Source organism: Trichosurus vulpecula, chromosome 5 (genome assembly GCF_011100635.1).
Source record: "Trichosurus vulpecula isolate mTriVul1 chromosome 5, mTriVul1.pri, whole genome shotgun sequence".
In the NCBI taxonomy this organism is placed as follows: Eukaryota; Metazoa; Chordata; class Mammalia; order Diprotodontia; family Phalangeridae; genus Trichosurus; species Trichosurus vulpecula.
In genome coordinates, this window is record NC_050577.1 from 219541883 (window position 1) to 219567135 (window position 25253).

General features: G+C 41.3%; 1 protein-coding gene across 1 annotated transcript in view; it reads left to right on the plus strand.

Moving 5' to 3' along the window:
- The first annotated feature begins 4052 nt into the window (after window positions 1-4052).
- NDUFA12 (NADH:ubiquinone oxidoreductase subunit A12) overlaps window positions 4053-25253 on the plus strand; it is a 28320-nt gene continuing 7119 nt past the window's right edge. The window contains exons 1-3 of the mRNA XM_036760352.1: window positions 4053-4207; window positions 11397-11479; window positions 12327-12414. Of these exons, the coding sequence (XP_036616247.1) occupies window positions 4122-4207; window positions 11397-11479; window positions 12327-12414 (257 nt within the window). The 5' untranslated portion in view covers window positions 4053-4121. The remainder of the gene's footprint in view (window positions 4208-11396; window positions 11480-12326; window positions 12415-25253) is intronic.

Here is a 25253-nt window from a genome sequence, read left to right on the forward strand (position 1 = left end):
CCAGGGAAGAGGAACCCACCATCTTTAACATGTTTGCTAAGATCAGGAAAGGTATTAAGAACAAACAAAAGATGAATCTAATCTGAGGCCTTTTCAAAAGACAGGGAAAGCATCTGCTTTGATAAGAGAGACCAGGATTGAACTACCTCCTCGGTGGCCTAAGAAAACATCTATGAACAATAAACTCCCCAAAACATGCATGCATACGCATACACACAAACACGGTAATAGCTAGCATTTTTATTAAGGTTTGCAAAATGCTTTATATGTGTCATCTCATTTGATCCTTGCGACAACTGAGGTAGATACTCTAATAAGCCCCATTTTACACATGAGGAAACTGAGATTGGGGGCTTGTGTAGGGTCACACAAGTGTTTGAATCAGCATGATTCAGACTAAGGTCTTCTTGACTTCAGGTCTAGTACTCTATCTTCTGGGCCACCTAGCTGCTTAGCTGCAGTAGAAAGAGCCCTGACTCCAGTGTCAGGTGGCCTGAGCTCTGATCCCATTTCTGATGCTTATTACCTATACAGCCTTGGGCAAGTCTCCTAGCCTCCCTAGGCCTCAGTTTCATCATTTGCAAAGTGATAGGACTGTACCGTATGGCTCCAAGGTCCTTTTCAGGTTTAGATCTGTGATCCATGAACTTATGAAACTTCTTAAACGATTAGGTTGCCTTTTCTTAGGAAAACATAATAGCCAAGGGAGTAGATATAGTGGGTCCTCTAAAAAAAGTATCTTCAGCAACATTTAAAAGCTGAAATAGAACAGGATTGGACTAGATCAGATGTTCTTAACCTGAAGTTCATGGACAGATTTTAGGGGCCCATGAAGTTGGATAAGGAAAAAATTACATCTTCATTTTTACTAAGCTTTAACTGAAATTTAGCATTTTTCCCAATTCTTTAAAATATGATTCTGAGAAGTGGGTCTATAGGCTTCACCAAACATTCCCTCCCCACGCCCACCCCCAATTCTTTAGAAACATGATTCTTGGTGAACACATCTCATCTCCTTGTTTTGTTCTTTGCTTGATATCGATACTGAAAAATATAAATGTGATCTCTGTGGTTGTATATATCACAGACTCATCATATACTGAGGACGTGCCTTGTTAGAGCCCTCAAGGTTGTTTTGATACTGAGTCAAATTTTTATTTCTAAGCAGCAATGAACACAGTGGGATTTTACATTCTCCATACCTCTCAGTCAACTATATGACAGTGAAGACATCTGTTATAGAAAATAATCTACAAATGTCTTCCTATTTCCTTCTTAGAGATGTGTATATGAATCATTCTCATAATGATTTCAGAGCTGAAGAAGTCACAAACCTAGGGGAGGTAGACATACACTTCAATATGTTAGTATTGCTAGATCTTTTTGGTGTTCGTACTCTGTTCATTGAAACAGTTCAGAACCCAGTCAGCCCTTCATATCCTGTCCTTGCACAAATCCTCCATAGGCGACCCACTCAACATGCTTATAATGAATCATGGAGGCCCTCCTCTAGATTATTGTTATCATTATTTTAGTTTTTTATGGCTCTTGGCATAATTTTCTGGCTGTCCATCTGCAATGTCCCTCTCTCTTTGTGCATGACCAGTCTAATCTTTTTCTGGTCAAACGTGATTAATGATACCTTTTGTGCTACTTGTTGCATTCAAGTCCTTGTTAGTATTCTGATGTAGCCTGTGTACACCCATTATGTATCTTTTCATTACTATTTGTGTCACATGGAATTCTGATTCTAATGGCCTCACAGCATTCCATGATTTGTAGTCTTATAGTCACTGGAAGATTATTAGTGTTGAAAAGATGGGCTTTGGTGGCAGGGATCAGCTTGAAATTATCACAAGTGCCATGCCGTTTCCCAAACGTGATCCAGAATGGTCGCCTCTTCCTCTTCAGTTCTGGACCCAGATTATTATCTATCTGAAATGCCCATCCTAGCTATAGGTACCAGTGATCTAAATCAGAGATGTCAAACTCCCTCCTAGGCAAGGCAGGGATAATTATTATAAAACATAATTAATAAAAAAATAAATAAAATCCAATATAAATAACATTAGCGGTAGTTTTCTAAGTCAATATGCAGCCCAGCAGGGATCTTTTGTATTCGAGTTTGATGCCATTGGTCTGTATCATAGATGCATAGATTCTAATAATAGAATCAAAACACCATTGATACGGAGCTAAAAGATACCTGAAAAGCCATCAGGTCCAAAAAGGAGAGACCCTGGGAAGTTAAGTCCTTTGCTCAAGGTCATAGATATGGTAAATTGAAGAGCTAGAGTAGCTCTTCTCATGATCCTTGACTCTAGATTCAATACTCTTCATATGGCATGACAGTTCGATAGTGAAACAATCAAATTTGAGGAGATTCCAGGATCAAGAAGGCAGGAATATTTATTAAGCGCCTACCATGTGCCAGGTACTGTACTAAGCACTTTTCATTTTATCCTCACAATAACCCTAGGAAGTAGGTGCTATTATTATCCCAATTTTGAGGAAACTGAGGCAGACATCAGTTAAGTGGCTTGACTAGAATCACACAGCTAGATTTAAACTAAAGCCTGCCTCATTTTATAAGCAGGGTCTCTTCTCTATCCTCAAGGCTCAGGAAATCCTTGAGAAGGTCAACCCTTGTGTCTATACCAGTGGAGAGTGAACCTGGAGTAAGTGGGCCAGCACCACCCCTCCATAATGACCATGGATGAGTAGGTGACAATGAGCCCAACCAGGAATAGGGATACATACACACTGAGGACAGATACGACCCAGATAGATGCATATGATTCTACAGGAAGCCTTTGCAAATTTCTTAGACTACTCCCAATTTATCCTGTAGAAATCTCTAGTGCTTAGCACGTGCATGACACATAGTAGGTGTTTAATAAAAGAATCCTGGCTATGAACTTGAGAAAGGTGTTCCAGTAATCAAGGGCTGTATCTACAAGGGTTGAACCCACTCTCCCCAAGAACCTTTTATATGCAAGAGGAGAGAATGCCCCCAGCTGGGAGGGGGTGTTGTATACTAACTGTTCTTATTAGTAAACACCTTTTGTAAAAACAAATTAAGTATGACTGGCTGATAATCAATGGGGAGTGCACCAGATGGAAGCAAATGAGCAATCTTGTTAGAAACCTCAGCCAGTAGGAAGGGGAAAAATAGTGAACTGCCTCTTGGGGTCCCACCCTGACAATATGGGCAGAAGTCATAGAAGTAGCTCTCAGTGGGGTATAGTATGTATAGTATAAATATATATATTATGCAAATGTCAGGTATTATTACTATTAGTGCCCAGGTCACTGGCAAATAGATCTAGGATTCAAAACAAGGTCTTTCTTGGCCCCTGGAGAGATCTCTCCATTGCAACCAAGTTATTTCATATTTATCTGTGCACAAGGATTCATTTCGTATTATGTAAACAAGATTGTTGTCGTGATACCTTAGAAAGTGCTCTGGATTTTGGAGCTGGAGAAAACAGGGTTCAAATTTTGACTGTGCTAGGTCTGTAACTTTGGGCAAGATAACTCCTCTGGAATTTAATTTCCTGATCTGTAAACTATCCAGATCGGATTAAAGCATCTCCAAGGGTCTTTTCCAGGTCTGAATCTAAGTCCCAAGTCCAAATGCTGACTTATACCTGGGTGATACTTCCTCTGGGGACCTCAGTTTCCTTTTCTGTAAAATGAGGGGTTAGACGAGATGGTCCCTGATGTCCCTTTTCCTTCTAGTTCTCAGATCTAAGATTCTATCTGTGTGAGCTTGAGCTTCCCTGGGGCTCAGTTTCTTTATCTGTAAAATGAGACTAGGTGGTTCCTCAGATCAGCTTGCCTTCTAGGTCCAGGAGGCTCTGAGAGTCAACCAGCTGTCAGGGGGCGTGGCCTCGAGCCAGGGGCGTGGCCTCGAGCCAGGGGCGTGGCCTCGAGCTAGGGACGGAGCCTTGGAGAAGGAGGCGGGGCCTGCGCCCTCGCTCCAGCCTCGCAGAGTCGGGAGGAGGGGCGGCGGAACTCTCCGGGCGGAACCACGGCGGCCAGAGCGCCTGTTTCCGGCCGGGCCCATTTGCCGAGTGCACCGGCGCTTCCGGCGAGGAGGAGGCGACGGTGGGGACTACATGGAGTACTTGCGGGTGCTGGGCCGGGGGTTAGCCCAGGTGAGGGGCCACGGAGGCGTCTTCGGCTACCTGCGCCAGCTCTTCAGGTGAGCGCGGGCCTGCGCCGGGACCTGGGACCAGAGAGGGACGGGGTCACCTTGGGACGCCCCAAAGGTCAAGGGGGAAGGGGAGGTCGGAGAGGGAGGACCACCCCCTCCCATTGCGCAGAGGGGGAAACTGAGGCCCAGGACGGTCACAGGCTCTCAGAACTAGAGCTGGGAGGGACCTCGGACCAGCACCATCTTGTTCTCGCTCATTTTACGGCTAGGGAAACTGAGGCACAAAGGAAGCTGTGACTCCTGTAAAGTTGGGGGCGGGTGGGGGTGGGGCAGAATCTAAAACTCATAGATCTGGAGCTGGAAGGGACCACGGTGTAGCTTTGCAATCATTATCTCGGCCCTCACAGCAACCCTGGGAGGTAGGTGCTGTTATTATCCCCATTTTCCAGATGGGGAAACTGAGGCGGGGGTGTGTGTGACGTGACTTGCCCAGGGTCACACAGCTAGTGCGTGTCTGAGGCTGGATTTGAACCCAAGTCTTCCTGACTCCAGGCCCAGCATTAACCATTGACTCTAAAAGCCCTAGAGGTTAAGTGACTTTCCCAGAGTCACACTACCCAGGGAGTGTCAGAGGTGAGACTTGCACCCACGTCTTCCTGGATTCCAAGAATACAAAGATATCATTTTTTTTTTCTTTGAGTCATAGGGTTAGAGCTGGACAGAGTTCATGTTGGTTGACCCTCCAGAGACACAATGAGCCTTGCTCAAGGTCATAGGGGTGGCCAGTATCCAAACCAAGATCTGATCCCGGGTTTTCAGAAATCCAAACTCATCAGTATCTCCCCTACACTGCGCTTCTCTTCCTGCTGGTTCCATCCCTTCCTTTTATACATATGGAAACTGAGGCCACGAGAGACTGAGTGACTTGTCGGAGGATACACAGGTAGTAAGGGCAGCTAGGTGGCTCAGTGGAGAGAGCTCCGGACCTGGAGTTAGGAAGACTCATCTCCCTGTGTTCAAATCCGGCCTCAGACACTTACTAGCTGTGTGACCCTGGGCAAGTCACTTCACCCTGTTTGCCTCAGTTTCCCCATCTGGAAAATGAGTTGGAGAAGAAAATGATAAACCACTCCAGTGTCTTTGCCAAGAAAACCCCAAATGGGGTCACAGAGAGTTGGACACAACTGAAAACGACTGAATAATACACAAGTAGTAAGAGCACAGAATCCTAGAACTGTATCTGAAAGGGACCTCAGAAGCTGTCTAAATATAGCCCCTTCATTCATACAGGTGAGGACACTGAGGCCCAGAGAAGACACTTTCTCAGGATCATCCACCTTCCTCAGAAAGTGTTAGAACCAGAATTTGAGCCCTGATGCCTTCCGTGTCCAAATGCAGTGTTTATCATTTTTTTAAAAGTTCTAAGTTTTTATTGTATCATACACAATACAATAATAGTGGCTGACATTTTTCCAGTGTTTTCAGTTTTGCAAAACACTTTCCATATGTTGCTCTGAATATTAGATTAAGAATGGGAGTCAAGAAGACCCAGGTTCCAGTCCAGCTTTAGACATTTATTAGTTGTGTGACCTTAGGCAAGTCATTAAATCTCTCTTAGCTTTTTGGTCTTTAAAAAATCACATTTGTTTTATAGGCAAACTCTGAAAGGCAGAAAGGGAGAAATACTGGGGAAAACTTTGAGGATGTAAAAAACAAGACATCGATACAGTTTTTATTATAAGTAAATTTATAAAATGGGGATAATGACGGCCCCTACCTCGCGGTGTTGTTGGAGGAAGCAAATGAGATAATGTATATCTAATGCTTTGCAAACCTTACAGCCCTACAGAAATGCTAGATGTTATCATTTTTATTAATATGCTACTTTGTTTGCATGTCATCACAACGCGTGAGGTAGGTGTTAGTCAATAGTGTTGGCTTTGGAGTCTGAAATTCTTGGTTTCTAACAATTGCGCTCTAAGAAATGAAGAGGAAGAAGAAAGGAAGGAAGGGAAAGGAGGGAGAAAGATACACATTAGACTCAGTAGTTCTCAAGCTTTTTGATCTTAGGACTCTTTTACACTCTTAGAAATTACTGAGAAACCCTCCCTGCCCCCGTCCCCCCCCCCCAAAAGCTTATGTTCATGTGTGTTCTCTTAGTATATTCTGCATTAGAAATTAAAACATCTTGGTATTATTGTGAAAATAATAATAAAAAAAAAAAAGAAATGATGAGGGGTATGGTTTTAGAAAAACCTGGGAAGACTTATGAACTAAGTGAAGTGAGCAGAACCAAGAGATCATTATACAAAGTAACAGTGATCTTGTAACAATGTTCAACTGTGAAAGACTTAGTGACTCTGATTAAGACAATGATCCAAGACAATTCTAAAGGGTGCATGATGAAAAATGCTCTCCACCTCCAGAGAGAGAACTGATGGACCCTGAGTGCAGATTGAAACATAACTTTTTTTTTAATATACTTTAGTTGTCTTGCTTTTTTTTTTTTTCGCTGCATGGCTAATATGGAAATATATTTTGCATGAATTCACATCTATAAGTGATATACTTGCCTTCCCAATGGCTAGGGGAGGAGCTGGAGGAAGGGACATAATTTGGAACTCAAAAATTAGAAAAATGAATGTTAAAATAAATCATAATTATTTTTAAAAAAGAAATTCTTGGATTCCAGTCCCTTCTTTGATTTTTTTAAAAATTATATTGATTTCCTGTTTTTTATGTCCTCATACTTTACCCCAGTATCCCTCCCACTCTCCCATCAAGAGAGGTATAACATGTAACAAACATTTTTTCAAGATTCCCCCCACCCCTGCAAAAAAAAGAAAGGAAAAAATTAGCATAACTGATCAATATATTAAAAAAGACTGAAAGTATGTGGAATGTGTAACACTTTTGCACCTCTCAGATCAAAAGGGTGGGTTGGGGAGTGTCCTTTCAGATCTCCTTTGGAGTCCTGCTTCTTTATGGCTTTGCTTTGTTCTGATTTTTTGATGTGTCTTTTCATGTATATTTACATTTCATTCCTTACATTTCAATCTTTTCATTTACATTGTTGTAAACGTTGTCTGTCTTGTTTTCTTGGGTCTGCTTAACCTCACTCTGCATCCGTTCATGTAGATCGCTTCATACTTCTTTGTAGTCATCATATTCATCATTTCTCATAGACCAGTAATTATTACATTTATTTACCACCATCTGTTTAGCTGTTCCACAATTGATGGGCATCTGTGTTGCTTCCAGTCTTGTACTGTCACAACAGATGCTGCTAAAAATATTTTGGTGTATATGGGGATTTTCTTCTTATCGATTGCCTCCTTGGAGTATGAACCCAGTAATGGAGTCTGATCTTCAAAGAATATCGCTTTATTTGCATAATGCCAAATTGCTTTCCAAAACAGTGATGAAATTGAAGCTCTGAAAATGAGATGATGTGCCTGTGGTCCCAGTAAGTGTCAGGTGAGGGATTTGAACCTGGTTCTTCCCAACTCCAAATCCTGCACACTCTTCAAAAGCCAGGCATTTTTTATTATTCATTCTTCTATTCACATAATTCTCTAATTAGGATTATTCTTCAATATCAGCACAACTAATCAAGAATTAACCTTGTTGGGGCAGCTAGGTGGCTCAGTGAGTAGAGCACCGGCCCTGGAGTCAGGAGGATCTTAGTTCAGATCTGGTCTCAGACACATTTACTAGCTGTGTGACCTTAACCCCAATTGCCCTGCCTTCCCCTCTCCAAAAAAAAAAAAAAAAAAAAGAATTAACCTTGGCCATGCAGCTTACTAATTTTTTAAATGTTTGCGTTAGGCTGAGTTGTTTGTGAAGAAAGGTGAAGTTTGCTTGAAAGTGATTTGTTTGGAGTGGAATTGTTCCAGAGTTGTTTATTTTTTTTTCTGCAGAATAAGCAGGGTGAGTTAATAGGTATACTTTAGCATTATTATTTGATTTAGTACTAGTGTCATGAGAGTAACAGATAATGTCATTTATCTTCAAGTGACTACATCATAAGCCACAGTTCTTGATGTAATTATGCATGGAATCATAGCTCTGCAACTTTACTCCCTGTGCGACTTTGGCCAAGGCATCTCCACATCTTTCTACTTAAAATGATTGGGGGTGGTTGGGGGCGGGGTGTTGAACTAGTTGGTTCATCTCTATCTAAGGTCTCTTCCAGCTCTGAATCTAATGTTCCTTACAGTGCCCCTTCTAGGCCACCACCCCCTGCCCCTGGGCCCCTCACCCTTGTCTTATGCTAAGGGTTGAACTAGATGGCCACTGAGTCTAGGTACTGGATGTGAAACTGACCGCAGCTATTTACCTCGACCAGGCTAGTCACTTTGGGCTTCAGTTTTCTTCATTGTAAAACGTGGGCTTTAGATCTGGTGGTCTCTTGCAATCCTGAAGCCTGTGTGCCATTCTGGGAAGACCTGCCATAGACTCAAGGCTGGGATGGTCTTTGGAAATGCTTTGGTGACAGGGATGTATCCTTGGAATCAGTGCCACAGGCAGCGGTAATATCATAGAAAGATTACTGGATATGGAATCTGAGGACCTGGGTTTGAATGCTGGATTTCCTGCCCCTGGGACTATGAGGAAGGCACTTTCCTCTCTCAGCTTCACGTACTCCTCTGCACAGTGAGGGGTGGGATCTGAAGATCTAAGACATCACTATTTGATGAATAAAGCACTTACCATGGAATCTATCTGGTCTCCTGTGTGTTCATCTCATCCTCCTAAAGAGTAGGAGCCCCTTGAAATTAGACATTGTGTCTTATCCCTCTCTCCTAGCACATAGTACTCTGTGTATTTTTACTTTGCATATTTTTACTTTAAGTAGACCATAAGTTCCTTGAGGGCTGGGACTTCTCTCCTTTTTGTCTTGGATCTCCAGAGCTTGGCACAAAGCCAGGCCCACAGAAAGCACTTAATAAACATTTGATGGGTTGAATTGATTCGTTGAATTACTGAACTCATCTGTGTAGTTACTGCCTCCACGAACACTGATGCCAACCCCCTTTGATGTAAGTAGACCGTTCTTGAGAATTGGTGTGGTAAAAATACTCACATTAACCTGGAACCGGTGTGGTTCTCCCTTTCCAGTTGTAGCTGGTTTGGTCTTTGAATCACAGAAATCAAGTCCTGCCCAGGCTTGGCACTTAATATTGCTTGTACCTCTGAGGTTCTTGCTCTTCGGGAGATAGGATGTTTTATATAAGACACCCGGAGCTGATTATTAGTAACCAAGTAGAGTGCTCAGGTTGACTTTTTATTTCAGCATCCTCATTTATTAACAGAGGAGGAAAATGAGAACCAAAGATGTTGCACAGGTACTTATGGGAGGTAGCCTACTGTGTGCTGGGCCCTGTGCTCAGTGCTTTACAAACTTATCTCATTTTATTCTCACAGCAACACCTGAGAGGTAGGTGCTGTTTTTCACATTTTACAGATGAGGAGACTGAGGGAGAGAAGTTAAATGACTTGCCCAGTGTTACATAGCCAGTAAGTTTCTAAGGCTGGATTTGAACTTGGAAGCAACACTTTGAATGGAAATCAGACAATGAGAAGGAACCAGAGTCATTAGGTGAAGGGCCTTTGAAGAGAGAAGTTGACTTAGTTGTTGACTTAGGTGAAACACTCAGCCTTCTGTCCACTCTGTTGGGCAACAGATGACGAAGAGGTTGTGGTGGGAAGGGAAGCTGTGTTGTGTTTTGGGGGCCAGCATTGTTGGTTTTTTATTGGACAGTTTAATATTCAACTATAGTTTAGATTTGTTCTGTTTGGTCCCCGAGGGCAGAACTAAGGAGTAGTAGGTGGAAATTATGAATATTTAGGCTGGATGTAAGGAAAATTTCCCTGGTAATTGGGCTGTCCCAAAGTGGAATGAACTGCCTTGGGAGGTAGTGGTTTTCTCCTCATCAGAGGTCTTTAAATAAAGTGGATGATCAGTTGCTGGCTGTGTTAGAGAGGGGATTCCTATTTGTTTGTTTCATATGGCCTCCGAGGTCCCTTCCGGCTGAGTGTATTTAGGTCTGTGTCCTTAAAGTGGGTTCCCTCTTTTTCTATGGAATTCTCTCTTGTGCCTATCGTTGCAGTGTATACATATAATGCTGTTGGCAGAGTAGGTGGGGGCCTACTGTTCTGCAAAGTCCTGACTAACCATGGATACATCAGCCCTGGGAGAATATGAATGGGAGGAGGGGGGAGATTGAGGACAGGAGGGATCCAGCTCCTGGAAAACATTGCCTCTAGCCCTACTGTGAGACACATAGAACTTTGGTGCTGAGACCAAGAATAGTGAATGCTATTATCTTGCCAGTGGCCTATTTTCTGAGGTCCAGAAGTAGTAAGTAATTGCCCCAGGTCACAGACGTAGTTTGTGGTGGAGCTGGGTCTAATCTTAGGCCTCCTGCCTCATAGAGCAGGGCCTTTTCCATTCTGTTTTGCCTCTTGTTACTGGCTGATCTATTGTGCCTTCTTAGCCTAATCAGCTGGTATTTCTTAGTAGCCAGAGTGATTCCAAGCAGGCAAAAATTGTTGAAATTTTACGTGTTCTGAATGCTGATGCTCTGCTGATTCAAGTACTCAGTGAAACTTCTTGTTTGAAAATGATGGATCAAGAAATATTATTGTCCTATAAAAAATGACAAGCAAGATGATTTTAGAAAAGTCTAGAAAGACTTACATGAACTGATGTAAAGTGAACTGAGCAGAACCAGGAGAACATTGTACACCATAACAGCAGTATTCTAACAGTGATCCACTGGGAAAGACTTGGCTATTCTCAGCAATACAATGACCCAAGACAATTCCAAAGGAGTAATGATGAAGCATATTTTCTGCCTCCAGAGAAAGAACTGATATTGTTTGACTACAGACTGAAGCATGCTATTTTCTTTCATTCTTTTTCTTTTATTCAAGTCTTCTTGTACAAAATGACTACTATGGAAATGTTTTACATGATCGCCCATGTATAACCTAAATCTGATTACTTGCCATCTTAGAGATGAGAGGGGAGGAAGAGGAGGAGGGAGGAAGGGATGGAATTTGGAACTTAAAACTTGAAAAATAATGCCAAAAAATTGTTTTAACATGTAATTGGGGAAAAAATAAAATACATACTTTTTTAAAAAAGAAAATGATGCATCAAGTTTGACTTCACTTTGCACAAAAAAATCACGCGTACCTTAAAATATTCCTTTTTTTTGGGAATTTGCAGGGTAAATGACGTGAGGGTTGGCACATTAGTTGGGGAAGACAAATATGGAAACAAATATTATGAAGACAACAAACAGTTTTTTGGTAAGTGAAATAACTGGTAAGGAGACTTAAAAATTAGCATAATATTAGATGTTACAATTTAGTGCAGGCCTAGAGCTTTAAAATTTATGTCCAGTATGTATATTTCATATAAACCAAATAATATGTGATGAAAGTATACTTGTTCATCACTGGCCTCTTAATCATCACATATTTTATTTGTGTAACAATTTCCAGCTTATAGAGTACCTTTATATCCTATTTGGTCCTCACAATAACCCAGTAAATTAAAGGTGTTATTTTACAGATGCTTATTTTACAGATGAGATTTAGACTTCCCCATAATTTTTACTGTTTATGCTAGAAGACTTTTGTATGCCACACTGGGAGTCTGATTGCTGTTTTTAACATCAGGTCTATAGGAAGGTGCAGTCTGAATTCTGAATTGGTAGTTGGACTGCCTTCCACTCAGTATGCTGACCCAGCGAGGGGAGGGTCGTCTGTGCTCTTAGTGTGAGCCTGACCAAGCAAACAGATCTTGTCTTCTGCCCCTGACCTTCAGAAGCCAAGGATTTTTCAAGGGGAGAAAAAGGTGTAGGGCTTTGGGGCAGGCTGGGAGAAGTGGGGGCTCTGACAGTGTCGTAATGGGGCTTCTTCTAGCAGCAGCTGTTTGGGATCCACATGGTGATAATTTGAGGGCATGGAGTTTGGGAAGTGGCTTTACAATATAAAAGGTATTTTATTCCTTAAGAACAGATCTCTGCTAAGAGTATAGTAAGTATATTTTTCATCAAAAGACTTGTTTATCTTCTTTGGCATCATAGAACTGTACGTTTTATTATTCTCTGCTACTCAAATGTCTACAATGTTACTGTTTCCTTCCACTCAGGTCGACATCGATGGGTTATCTACACTACTGAAATGAATGGCAAAAATACGTTCTGGGATGTGGATGGAAGCATGGTGCCCCCCGAATGGTAAAGCAAGGAATGTTTTGTTATACATTGTGTATGGATGCTTATTTAATCTGCTAGAAATTTAGCTATATTACTGAAAAAAAAAGCAATATGGTAAAATGTAAAGAACCATTGCAACTCTGGGGGCCCAAGAGCAGCCGTCAAGGATGCTGGCCTGATGTGTGCATAGGACATGGAGATGTTGTGGGAAGTGGGAGGTGTTTCTCTCCCTGATCCTGGAGACCCACCAAGCCCAGTTCTCTGCACACAAGTGCTTAGTAAATACTTAGGGGCCAAATAGCTATTGACTGTGGGTAGCATGGTGTTAAGTAGCTAGGCGGAGCCAGGAGAGTGACCTGGGGTACTGGGCAGCAGTGCTCAAGAGCTGCTGCACTCATAAAATCAATTTTGTGCTGATAGGAGCTTGGTTTCCCAGGGATGTCTTTCCATTCTGCCATATGCATGGATATTCTTAAATTTTATCTCTTATTTGGCTGGCTTGTGGCTGACTTTTTTCTCTTGTGACGTAGACATTTACAGAGCTTGACTCCCAGATTTAGTGTTTTCCTTGTTTGCCTTTTGTTTTTAACAACTTCATTTTCTTATCTTATCCTTTATATTTATGACATTTTTTTTTCAGTATTGCACTGAGTAAAGCTATCTTATTTTCCTCCTTGAAGCTTACACTGTTTGAAGACTCATCATCCCATTGAATAGGATTCCTAATATAGGTTGTTACTTTTGAGATCCCATGTCATCTGCTACTTGAATTCTGTCTCTCCTTATGCCCGTAGATCCATTGACACTTGTACCCCAAAGAGGCCATTGACAGAAGGCCCCAAAGGGATTCCTATTCTCCTCTGTCTCTGTCCCTCTCTTTCTATTGATTCCTTCCTCACTGCTTACAGACATGCTTATTTCTCTCCATTTCTGCTAGGTTTCCAACTCAGCACATCCAAAACAGAACCAATCATCTACGCCCTTTCCCCAACCTGTTAAGAACCCTGCCCTCTTCTGAGCTTTGTCATTTCTTTTGATGGCGTCATTCAGGTTTGACTCTTTAGAGACACCTTTCTCTCTTACCCCTCCCAAGACACCCAAGTCCTCATACACAGCATTCCCTCTATGTTCTCCTTGCTTTGCTCTGGAAACTCTGTAAAGAGCCTGTGTTTTCACCGCTGCTGCTTAAGCATCACCTCCTACCTGCTTCCTCCCCACCTCCTTTATCTTCACCCTTTCTATGCATCTTGTATTTACCTACAAGTCTAGGCAGAAGTAAGCTCCTTTGGGGCAGGGACTCTTCACTTTCTTCTCTGTCTCCTGTACTTGGCACAGTGCTTGACAAATACGTATGCTTAACAAGTAGTTGTGGGTTGATCATTTACCAATTTCTTAAAGCCATTGATTTAAACTGTCTTTCAAGCTACAGAACAGAACACCTTTAGCATGCCTCCTTTGTTAAGGGTCTGGATCAGTTCTATGTAAAACATCACAGTGTTGCATTAGCAGTTTATGTTCTAGATCAGGAGTTCTTAACCTGGGGTCTCTGAATTTGGATGGGAAGAAAATGACATTTTTAGTTTCAATTTAGCACTTCTTTCAATTATTTAAAATCATGATTCTGAGAAGGGGTTGTCCCCCAGACTGCCTGCAGCATCCATGTCACAAAAAAGAGTTCCTGATCCATGGTCTGCATGGAACTTGACAAGATGAAAAGCAGTGAGAAGACTAAGTAGGAGTCTGTTTTCGCTGTTAGATAAACCAACATAAATTAAAAGTGCATCACCACTGCATACATTTAGTTTGGTTCATGCATGCACTTGTACCTATACAAAGCACTTGGTAGATAGCGTAAGGAGTTTATGTGGCCTGATCGTTTCCTCACATTGTGGTGATAAGTCTCCAAGCCTGGCTAGGCCAGCTTTCAGAGGATGGACACAGAGTTCAGCCCAGGACCTGGATGTGGCACTTCTTCAGATGCAGAAGTAAGGCTTGAGTGGTCATGGTCCCTTCTGGGCCATCATGAGGTGTTAGAACAAGACTTTAGTGGGGTTACTAAGACAATCACTTTATAACTGAGCAAACTGAAGCACCACTTTTTGTAATTGGAGGCGGGAGAATCCCAGAAGTGCTTGGAACAGAGCAAAGATCACGTGGTCCCTGGGTTTTTCCCTGTGCAGAGCTTATCTCCATGTGGTGGCATTTCTTGCTCACTTTCAGATCACTGGTCTCTTTCCATAAACCTGGAGCAGAGACATTTTTTTTATCATTGTGCCATTGGCAGAATTATAGTAATTGATATTCTAGGTTAAGGAAAACTTTTATTTTAACATCAAATCTACATAGAATATGTAGCATCTTGTTTGTCTGCTTTTGTAACTGGCTTCATGTGGCTGGGCAGCTCTTCCTGTGGAATGAACGATATAAAGATTTGTAACATAGTCTGAGAGCACTCAGAGGTGATTGACTTTTTTTGTGTAAAATAGCGGTTAGCACTCTCAGAAGGCTACTTCTCCAAAAGTGCCTTCTGGATACACTCACTCTGCATAGGAGTGCTTACTCTTTGCTGTGTCACGGACAGCTTTGGTGACCTGGTGAAGTCTGTGCAGCCCTCCTCACAATTATGGGTGTTTCTCACATTCAGAAGGGAAGGGAAGGCAATGCTGAATTTCAGTTAGAAGGTAGTGAAAATAAAGAGGTTTCTCTATTCACATTTATAGATCTCCTGAACAGAGAGTCCTGGCAACCCAGGTTAAGAATCTCTGTTGTAACAGAAGGATGTTTCATGGAGCTTATTCATGGAATTTTTCTTGTTCTGTGTCTAGTACTTGGCACTTAACCCTGTTAGGTAGCTGCTCTTTGTCTCATTTTACAAATAAGGAAATGGAGGGCACAGGATTTAATTCTCTTGCCCAAGATCATACATCTAGCAAGCACTTGAGGCTGGACTGGACCCCAGGCATCCTTGTTCCAGGTCCAGCACACTCTCCTCTAGGCCAGGCTGCTTCTCATTAAGAACTCTGGGAATGCAAAATATGGAAGACACAGACTCCTGTCTATAGGGAATTTACAGTGTAGATGGGGAAAGAGCTAAATACTATGATAAATACATATGAAAAATTACATAATTATATAAAAGGTGTATGTGATTGGAAGATGCCTATGTTTATAAGATGGTATATAATTAAGTGCTTAGTGATTAACCCAGACAATAGATTATATTCTTTCAAGGGAGGAGGAAGGGATCAGTGTGACTTAGGTAGTTAGAGAGGCTTCCTGGAGGAAGTTCGAATTTAACTGGGGTTGGATGGATGGTTGGATGGATGGACGGATGGATGGATGGATGGATGGGATCTCAGGAGGCAGAAAGAACGGAGAACGGGAAGGTCACGTTAGGTGGTACAGACTGTCAGCAGATGTACATGCTATTTCAAGGAAATGTACCATTGGATCATAGATTTAGAGCTGAAAGGGACTCTGCTTATTTGGTCTAAAACACCTCAACTGAGGAAACAGGTCACACAGGTAGTGATGGGCAATGTAGGGATTTGAACACAAGGCTTTCCACTCCAAATTTAGCAGGTATTAAGCAGAGACCTAAAAGTATTTTTCACTTTGTTGAGTAAGAATTCTGGAGAAGATGTGCTTTAAGTAGAATTTTGAAGCCTTGGAGTAATGGGGGGTGTGTGTGTGTGTGTGTGTGTGTGTGTGTGTGTGTGTTAGAATTTCGAAGCCTTGGAGTAATGGGGTGTGTGTGTGTGTGTGTGTGTGTGTGTGGTCCCCTGCAGCTAATTTAATTTAAAAATATTATTTATTTGCTTTTGTCACTCATTCATCAGTTTCTCCCCAATCGGGTATAAATTCTAGACTGAATTTACCACTGACTTCTCATTCTGATGTTAACCTGTTCCTCAGCATGTCTGCAGTCACAGATTTCCAAGAAGGAGGCACTGCTCATTCAGAAATTGTTTGCAACAGTCTGTTGCCAAGTTGGTGTCAAATAGAATTCTCATGAATTTTTGCTCCAAAGTATGTGAATGTTAAGGTTTGGTTTGGATGTCTACAAGGCATATATTGAAGTAGATTCTCTTGTATTATAAAGTGTTACTCTTGCTAATTTATAATGTTTCATATAAAAAATAATTTGCAACCAGCTGACAGGGTCATTATATTCTTTCCCTTCTAAAAATTATTTTGCCAGTTCTTACGCAGTGTTTGTTTCCTAGACTTCAGTTTTTGTTTTTTTTTGGTTTTTTTAAAGCATGTCAGTTTAGGCTGATGCTTCCATTTTATGTGACTGAATTATTGGAAAATTCCACATCTGAACTTTGAAGCTAAGTCTGTGTGATAACTTGGGGTGAATGAGGAAGTATTTTTGATTCTGCCACTCAGGAGAAATCTTTTTCCTTTTCACAGATTATCAGAGTATAGTACATGCTGGGCACAGTTACTCATGGAAAAATTTGAAGGCTTCTAGATAAAAACACATTTTGAACCCTTTCTGACAAAACCTTAGTGAATCATACTGTGCAGTGGAATGGATCTTGCAAAATTTTCCATATAGACAGCCTTTTTCTTCCTCTGTGCCTGGCTGCCACTAAAATGTCTGAGTTCTTTAGAAGGAATGATGGGAGGTCTGAGTTTGTCCTTTTGGTGATGGTTTGAGTGGAGGGAATTGAGTTAGAAATAAAGAGACCCTTTTTGTGTCCTCAAAGTAAATGACAAATTACTTGGAAACAGCCTTTGAAGTTGTTTTGCACATAAAAAGCGTTTTAATAGAATATTTTTAGAACTTCCATGTTATTTTCCTTTCTGGTCCTTCAGAAAGAATTCCTTCCTTTGGCTGCTGATTTGTCTTCAGTTTCTGTCTTTTGATCACACCACTGAGGGTTAAATTCTAATCTAGCAGTATAAACTACATGTGTGGAGGGATGCTGATTGAGACCAATTAAAATAATTTGGCTACTTATGTTTAATAATGTTGAGAAAGGGAAGGAGGTTGTCAAGTTCAGTATTTTCTAAGCAGGTGGTATTCTAATTGTGAATCCTTAAATACATTCATGAGATTTGTTTATACTGCTTTTGTTTCAACAGACCTACTTCAAATTGAGCTGTTTGTCCTTTGTTTAAATGCTCTGTGTCTTATGTCCTTTTTAGGATAAAATGAAGCTTTAACTGGTCATGGAAAGAATTCAAGGAGTGTGTTTCTCCAAATTTAGAAAGTAGATGTTCTATGTCACCCTTTCATATTTTCTGGACAAAAGATGATAGACAGGTTTTTGCCATGCCCAGGTACCACAAAAATGAAGCTCTGTTTTCTGTCAGCATCTTGGATTTGGGCTTTGTGTTGGTTTTGCTGTCTTGTTCCCCAACTCATTCTATGACATCATTGTGCAAGAAAATTTAAAAAGTGGGTTGTCCTTTTTCTTAAGTCTGTGAGAAAAGTTGTAAGTTGGAGGGCCCACCACAGGGACGAGAGATGAGGATTCTTTCTACCTTGTAAAAAACTTCTTGAATGTCTGGATGAATCCAGGATATGGGCTCAGGGACTAATCCTGTGCGTTCATTGGTCTTGAGAACTCTCATTGAGGACATCCCCTCTGCCAGTGCAGGTTGGCATCTTCTCTGCAGCTTACTTTCTTAGAGAGTTGCCTAGAACCCTGAGAAGTCAGGTGAGTTAATTTATTGGGGTTACCCAGCTAATAAAAGTCAGAAATAGGATTTGATTCCAAACCTTTCTGGCCTTGAGACCAGCTGTTTATCCACTCTGCCACATTGGCTCATATACACATCTATGTGTATGTATAGTGATGCACTGCTACCTTAGCCCATTCAAGTTCGGGATTGCTATAATTGCTTTTTGTTTATATTTATTTGTTTATTCTTTTAAACGTTCGGTTTTTTATTTTGAGTTCCAAATACCCTCTCCCAACCCCATCCCCCACCCACTGCAATATGATACCCATTATACATGTGAAGTCATATTTGCTATAATTGTTAGGAAGTTCACCTTTCTGAATTTCATGGTTCTATCAAGAATCTATAATTTTCCTTTTATTTTGGGGTGTGTGGCGGGGGGCTGGTTTACTAGATAAATTAGGGAAATAGCATAGATCTAGTTATACTTGGATTTCTTCAAAGCATTTTCAGAAGTGTCTTATTTATTTGCAAAAGATGGAGATATGTAGGCTAGATGATAGAATGGTTAAATCAGTTCAGAACTAGTTGAATGACCAGACCCAAAGACCATTGACTGGAAAGAAGGTGGGCAGAGATCTCAAGTGGACTGGCCCAGTGATTTGCCCTTGACTCTGCTTTGTTGAGATTTTTTTTCCCCCAAGAATAAACATGTTATGATTATTAAATTTGCAGAGACAAAAAGTGAGGAGAGATAGCTAACATATCAGAAGATAGTCAGACTCTGAGAAGAGGATTGATTGATCTTGACAGGATAGTGTGATGGATTAAACTTGATAAAATGAGATTTAATAAGAATATATGTAAAGTCCTATTATTCGATTAAAAAAAGATCTGCCCACAGTTGCATTGTGTCCAGAATGGAGGAGATGCTGCATAGGTCTCTGCCCTGGTTAGACTCACAGGCAGAGAGGCCCAGGAGCCGTGGGAGTCATAGCACCCCCACCCCCTTCCCTGCCCCAACCGCCATGTCTGCTTCCAGCCTAGCTTTTGCAGCTGTCATCTGGGGATGCGGCTCCTAAGAAGAAGGAAGCAGCTATCTCCACCAGCTGCCTCACAGGGCATGCAAGCCAGCCTAGCTGAAGCAGCCGGGCCCCCTGAGGGAGACACAGAAGGTGGCTTGTGCCGGCTCCCTTTCTCCAACTCTTCCTACTTTGACCCACCTAACGTACTAGAGCAGAACGATAGATACAGGAAGGGACTGTAGTCGTCATGTCTTCCGTCTCCCTCATTTTATAGGTGAGGTTATGCAGGTAGTAAATGGCAGTGGTAGAATTTGAACCCATGCTGTCTGACCCCACCACAGCCTCTATCCCATTGTCTTTCCCTTGTGCCATGCTGTGTATTTCAGTAGTAATGGAGCTGTGAGCATGAGGCCAAGTGCAGGACTCTCAGGCTTGCTGGGAAGCCCAATAAGCCCAACCTGTAGGTCTGTAGAGTGATGCACAGTTGGCTTTTTAGAGAATTCTGTGGTGAGATTCCTGTGAAGCATCTCCTGAGTCATTCTGATCTGCACTATGTCAGCTTCAGAGTCTTGAACGTTGCATTATGGCCTTTGTAGCACACTGTGGGTGTCCCTATTTGTTTCTGAAAGAAGTTGGCCAGTCACATAGAGGAGAATGCGTTCTACGTCAGTAAGCTGTCCTTACTGCTTTTGCCTCCCAGGGAAGTGTTTTAGGTTTTCTGTGTTTGGAATGGCTCCTTTCCTCATCTCTTCAGATGCTAAGCAACATTTTGTTGTTGAGATGTATTTTTAATTGCTAAGGTTTTAGCAGGGAAATAATAAAAAAGTAAGTCCTCTGTTATATTTTTTTTTTAATGCAATTTATTTATTTAACATATTTGGTTTTCAGCATTGATTTTCACAACAGTTTGGATTACAAATTTTCTCCCCATTTCTGCCCTCCCCCCCCACTCCAAGATGGCGTATATTCTGGTTGCCCTGTTCCCCAGTCAGCCCTCCCCTCTATCACCCCCCCTCCCCTCTCATCCCCTTTTCCCTTCCTTTCTTGTAGGGCAAGATAAATTTCTACGCCCCATTGCCTGTGTATCTTATTTTTTAGTTGCATACAAAAAGTTTTTTTGTTTTTGAACATCTGATTTTAAAACTTTGAGTTCCAAATTCCCTTCCCTCTTCCCTTCCCACCCACCCTCCCTAAGAAGTTGAGCAATTCAACCTAGGCCACACATGTATTATTATGTATAACCCTTCCACAATATTCATGTTGTGAAAGGCTAACTACATTTTGCTCCTTCCCAACCCATCCCGCTTTATTGAATTTTCTTCCTTGACCCTGTCCCCTTTCCAAAGTGTTTGTTTTGATTACCTCCACCCCCATCTGCCCTCCACTCCATCATCCCCCTGCCTTTTATTTTTTTTTTTTTATCTTCCTCCCTCTTCTTTCCTGTGGGGTAAGATACCCAACTGAGTATGTATGGTATTCCCCCTCAGGCCAAATCTGATGAGAGCAAGGTTCACTCATTCCCCCCTCACCTGCCCACTCCCCTCCTCTCCTAGAACTGCTTCCTCTTGCCACCTTTATGGGAGATAATCCACCCCATTCTATCTCTCCCTATCTCCCTCTCTCAGTAAGTTACTCTCTCATCCCTTAATTTCATTTTATTTCTTTTAGCTATCTTCCCTTCATCCTCAACTCACCCTGTGTCTGCTCTCTCTCTTTTACATATATATATACACATACATACACATACATACATATACACATAGATACATGCATACATACACATTCACTTATATATATACATAAACATATATATATGCATATATATATATGCATATTCCCTTCAACTACCCTAATACTGAGGTCTCATGAATCATACTCATCATCTTTCCATGTAGGAATGTAAACAAAACAGTTCAACTTTAGTAAGTCCCTTGCAATTTCCGTTTCTTGATTACCTTTTCATACTTCTCTTGATTCTTGTGTTTGAAAGTCAAATTTTCTATTCAGTTCTGGTCTTTTCACTGAGAAAGCTTGAAAGTCCTCCATTTTATTGAAAGTCCATATTTTGCCTTGGAACATGATACTTAGTTTTGCTGGGTAGGTGATTCTAGGTTTTAATCCTAGCTCCATTGACCTCCGGAATATCGCATTCCAAGCCCTTCGATCTCTTAATGTAGAAGCTGCCAGATCTTGGGTTATTCTGATTGGGTTACCACAATATTCAAATTGTTTCTTTCTGGCTGCTTGCAGTATTTTCTCCTTGATTTGGGAGCTCTGGAATTTGGCAACAATATTCCTAGGAGATTTCTTTTTGGGATCTATTTGCGGAGGCGATCGATGGATTCTTTCAATTTCTATTTTGCCCTGTGGCTCTAGAATATCAGGGCAGTTCTCCTTGATAATTTCCTGAAAGATGGTATCTAGGCTCTTTTTTTGATCATGGCTTTCAGGTAGTCCAATAATTTTTAAATTATCTCTCCTGGATCTATTTTCCAGGTCAGTGGTTTTTCCAAGGAGATATTTCACATTGTCTTCCATTTTTTCATTCCTCTGGTTCTGTTTTATGGTTATCATGGTTTCTCATAAAGTCACTAGCTTCCACTTGCTCCAATCTAATTTTTAAAGTAGTATTTTCTTCAGTGGTCTTTTGGACCTCCTTTTCCATTTGGCTAATTCTGCCTTTCAAGGAATTCTTCTCCTCATTGGCTTTTTGGAGCTCTTTTGCCATTTGAGTTAGTCTATTTTGTAAGGTGTTGTTTTCTTCAGTGTATTTTTCAGTATTTTTTTGGGTCTCCTTTAGCAAGTCATTGACTTGTTTTTCATGGTTTTCTCACATCCTTCTTATTTCTCTTCCCAATTTTTCCTCTACTTCTCTAACTTGCTTTTCCAAATCCTTTTTGAGTTCTTCTATGGTCTGGGGCCAGTTCATGTTTTTCTTGGAGGCTTTGGTTGTAGGCTCTATGACTTTGCTGTCTTCTTTAGGCTGTATGTTTTGGTCTTCTTTGTCACCAAAGAAAGAATCCAAAGTCTGAGACTGAATCTGGGCGCGTTTTCGCGTCCTGGCCATATTCCCAACCAACTAACTTGACCCTTGAGTTTTTCAGTGGGGTATGACTGCTTGTAGATTACAGAGTTCTATGTTCTACGTTTGGGGGGGAGGTGCCAGCTCTGTCAGAGCCGCACTCCTCCTTCCCCAAGGACCCCCAGTCCAGACTGGGCTCAGATCTTCGGCAGGCTGTGCACCCCTGCTGTGATCCGCCACTTAATTCCTCCCACCAAGTGGGCCTGGAGCCGGAAGTAACAACAGCTGTAGCTGCCCCACCTCCGCTGCCCCCGGGGCTGGAAGCCGAACCGCGAACTCCTTCCACTCCTGCAGCTTTTCCCACTAACCTTCTCCGCAGTCTTTGGTGTTTGTGGGTCGAGGGGTCTGGTAACTGCTCACGTATTCAGGGCGCTAGGGCCCCCTCCGCCCTTCTTCTCGACTGGATCGTCCACGCCGCTCAGGCTGGGCTCTGCTCCACTCCGTTCCCAGCTCCCAGCTCCCAGCTCCCAGCTCCGTGTGGAATATAGCTCACCCAGAGACTATCCGGGCTGTCCTGGGCTGGAGCCCTGCTTCCCTCTGCTGTTCTGTGGGTTCTGCCGTTCTAGAATTGGTTCAGAGCCATTTTTATAGGTTTTTGGAGGGACTCGGGTACGGAGCTCACTCTAGTCCGTGCTTACCAGCAGCCATCTTGGCTCCGCCCCCGTCCTCTGTTATATTAATGTAGGGATTATGTCTTTTCATGTCTTACTAAGTTACGTTTAGCATTCATATTTTTAAATAATGAACTTTCTGTCACTTGTACTCAGTTTATATTTCCATTGAAACTTGTTATGATGTGATGTATGTATAATCTGATCAAAACTAACATTTGTGTTTATTCTCTCTCTTCCCTGTTCTTATTCAATACCTTTGGTGTGCTGATAGTATATTTCCCTTAAAGTAGTTGACAGAGTGACAGAACTTTCATTTACAAAGCAGATTATCTCATTTGGACCTTTTGATAACCTTGTCAATATTGTATTCTGGTAAATATTTGTAAATACTATTAACCTCATTTTACAAATGAGGAAACTGAGACTCAAAGAAGTTACTTGACTTGAAAGTCTCAGCCTTCAAGGTCTTCTGGCTCCAAATCTCACTTCCTTTCCACTGTTTCACAGCTGCTTTCTGAAGGAAAGAATATATGAGCTGCCATTTCATCTGTGAAGATGAGATGAGATAGTGCATGTGAAAGCTTTGTAAACTGTACAGGCCTGTACAGGTATTGTTAGTAAACTGATGAAAACCCAGCTCAATCTCTTTGTTAGAGCTTTTGTTAGTTACTAAAATAATAGCATTTATAATCGAAGGCAAGATCTCCTAGTTACAACATGAGACGCATTGTTTGGAGCTTGATTTATTAATTTTTTTAACACAATCTCTTATCCTTCCACTGGCTTTGGCACTAATTAAGTGTATAGTTTAATGATGAGAAAGAAGGTCCATGGAATGGTTAAGTGCTGACAGATCATATATTATTGTTACCGGGCTTGAGTAGAGGTCAAATTTCATTGAAATCTCCAAACTCTTGGACGGTAGCTAACAACAATCATATTTTATTTTTATAGCCCAATTTGCTTCTATCAGTAATCCAGTCCCATGATATTTTTTGCACTGTTTGTCTATGTCATACTCATTGTTGTAGACAATAGCATGTGCATAAATGGACTAGATCATTATGAAGAAGCTTCCATCCCACAGCTATGGCTCATAAGGAGACAGGAAATTTAGGCAATTTTCTTTTCAAGAAGAAAAATCAGCTATAGAAGTAGTTGATTCTGTCAGGAGAAAAAGAAAATGTGGCAAAATCTGGTATTGTTCTCTGTGTTAATCACATTCATGAGAATAATTGCCTGCTGATCCATTGGAGGACATAATTGATCATAGTTAATCTGAAAAAAAAAATAAACGTTTCTTTGAATTATAATTAGATATTCTGAACTTAAATTTGAATTTCTTCATTACAGTGAAATTCCAGTGTAGTCCAGTGTTCCCAACTGTTAGAGCTTACCCAAATTGGGAATTGATTGCCTCTGGAGGTAGCAGAGATCTAGCAAAGGTGGGCTATGGCCACTGTGCGTTGATTAAGTGCTCACTGTTTGGCAGGCATTGGGCTCAACCCTGAGCATACAAAAGACAAAATAAAAAATGGCCACAGCCCTCAAGGAGCTTATGTTCTACTGAAGGAAACGAGGTGTACACAGAGAAGTGAGCACAAAATATATGGAAAGTGAGTACAAAGTAACTTTTTTTGTGGGACTGGGCAAACTCTAATAATTGGCAGGATTGAGTTGGCCCTTGATATGCATCATGAATGCAGTTAGACTTCCAAGAGGCAAAGGTAAAGATGGAGAGTATTCCCTGCATAGGAATGACCTTTGAACTCCCTGTCAACGCTGATTCTGTGGTTTTTGTGATTTTATGGCTTTATTTCCTTAAAATTAATTTTTAATGGGACTTCACTCTTTTCCAGGAGTGTTATATACTAGGTTGTAAAGTTAGAATGGGGTGATAGCCCAACATTAAAAAAAATACAATTTGTGGGCAGACATGCACTGTGTTTCTTATGTCTTTATGTTCACTTGATGTATGCTTTCCTCTCTTTGACCCTCTTTTTTTCTCATTTTGTGGGCAGAAGTGGATCTTCCACAAGAGGGTGTTCTATGTTTCTGTCTCCTTGTTTTAGTTCATCTCCTTATCTGGGAAAATGTCCTTTATTTTATGAGTAATTACTGCCCTTGGAAAACAGGAAAGGAGGACTTGGATTAGGAACTAGATCCTTTGATAACCCTTATAAGTAAATACAATTGAGAACAAAGGAACTTGTGTAAAAAATTAGGTTGCACAGTAGGTAGAGCACTGGGCCCAGAGTCAGGAAGACTCTGAGTTCAAATGTGGCCTCAGACACTTAATAGCTGTGTTAACCTTGGCAAGTCATTTAACCTGTTTGCATCAGTTTCCTCAGCTGTAAAATGGGGATAATAATTGTCCCGACCTCCCATGGTTGTTGTGAGGATCAGATATTTGTAAGTATTTACTGTAGTGCATGGCACATTATTTAATTATTTAAATTAAATTAAATTAAATTAAATTAAATTATTTAAATGCTAGCTATT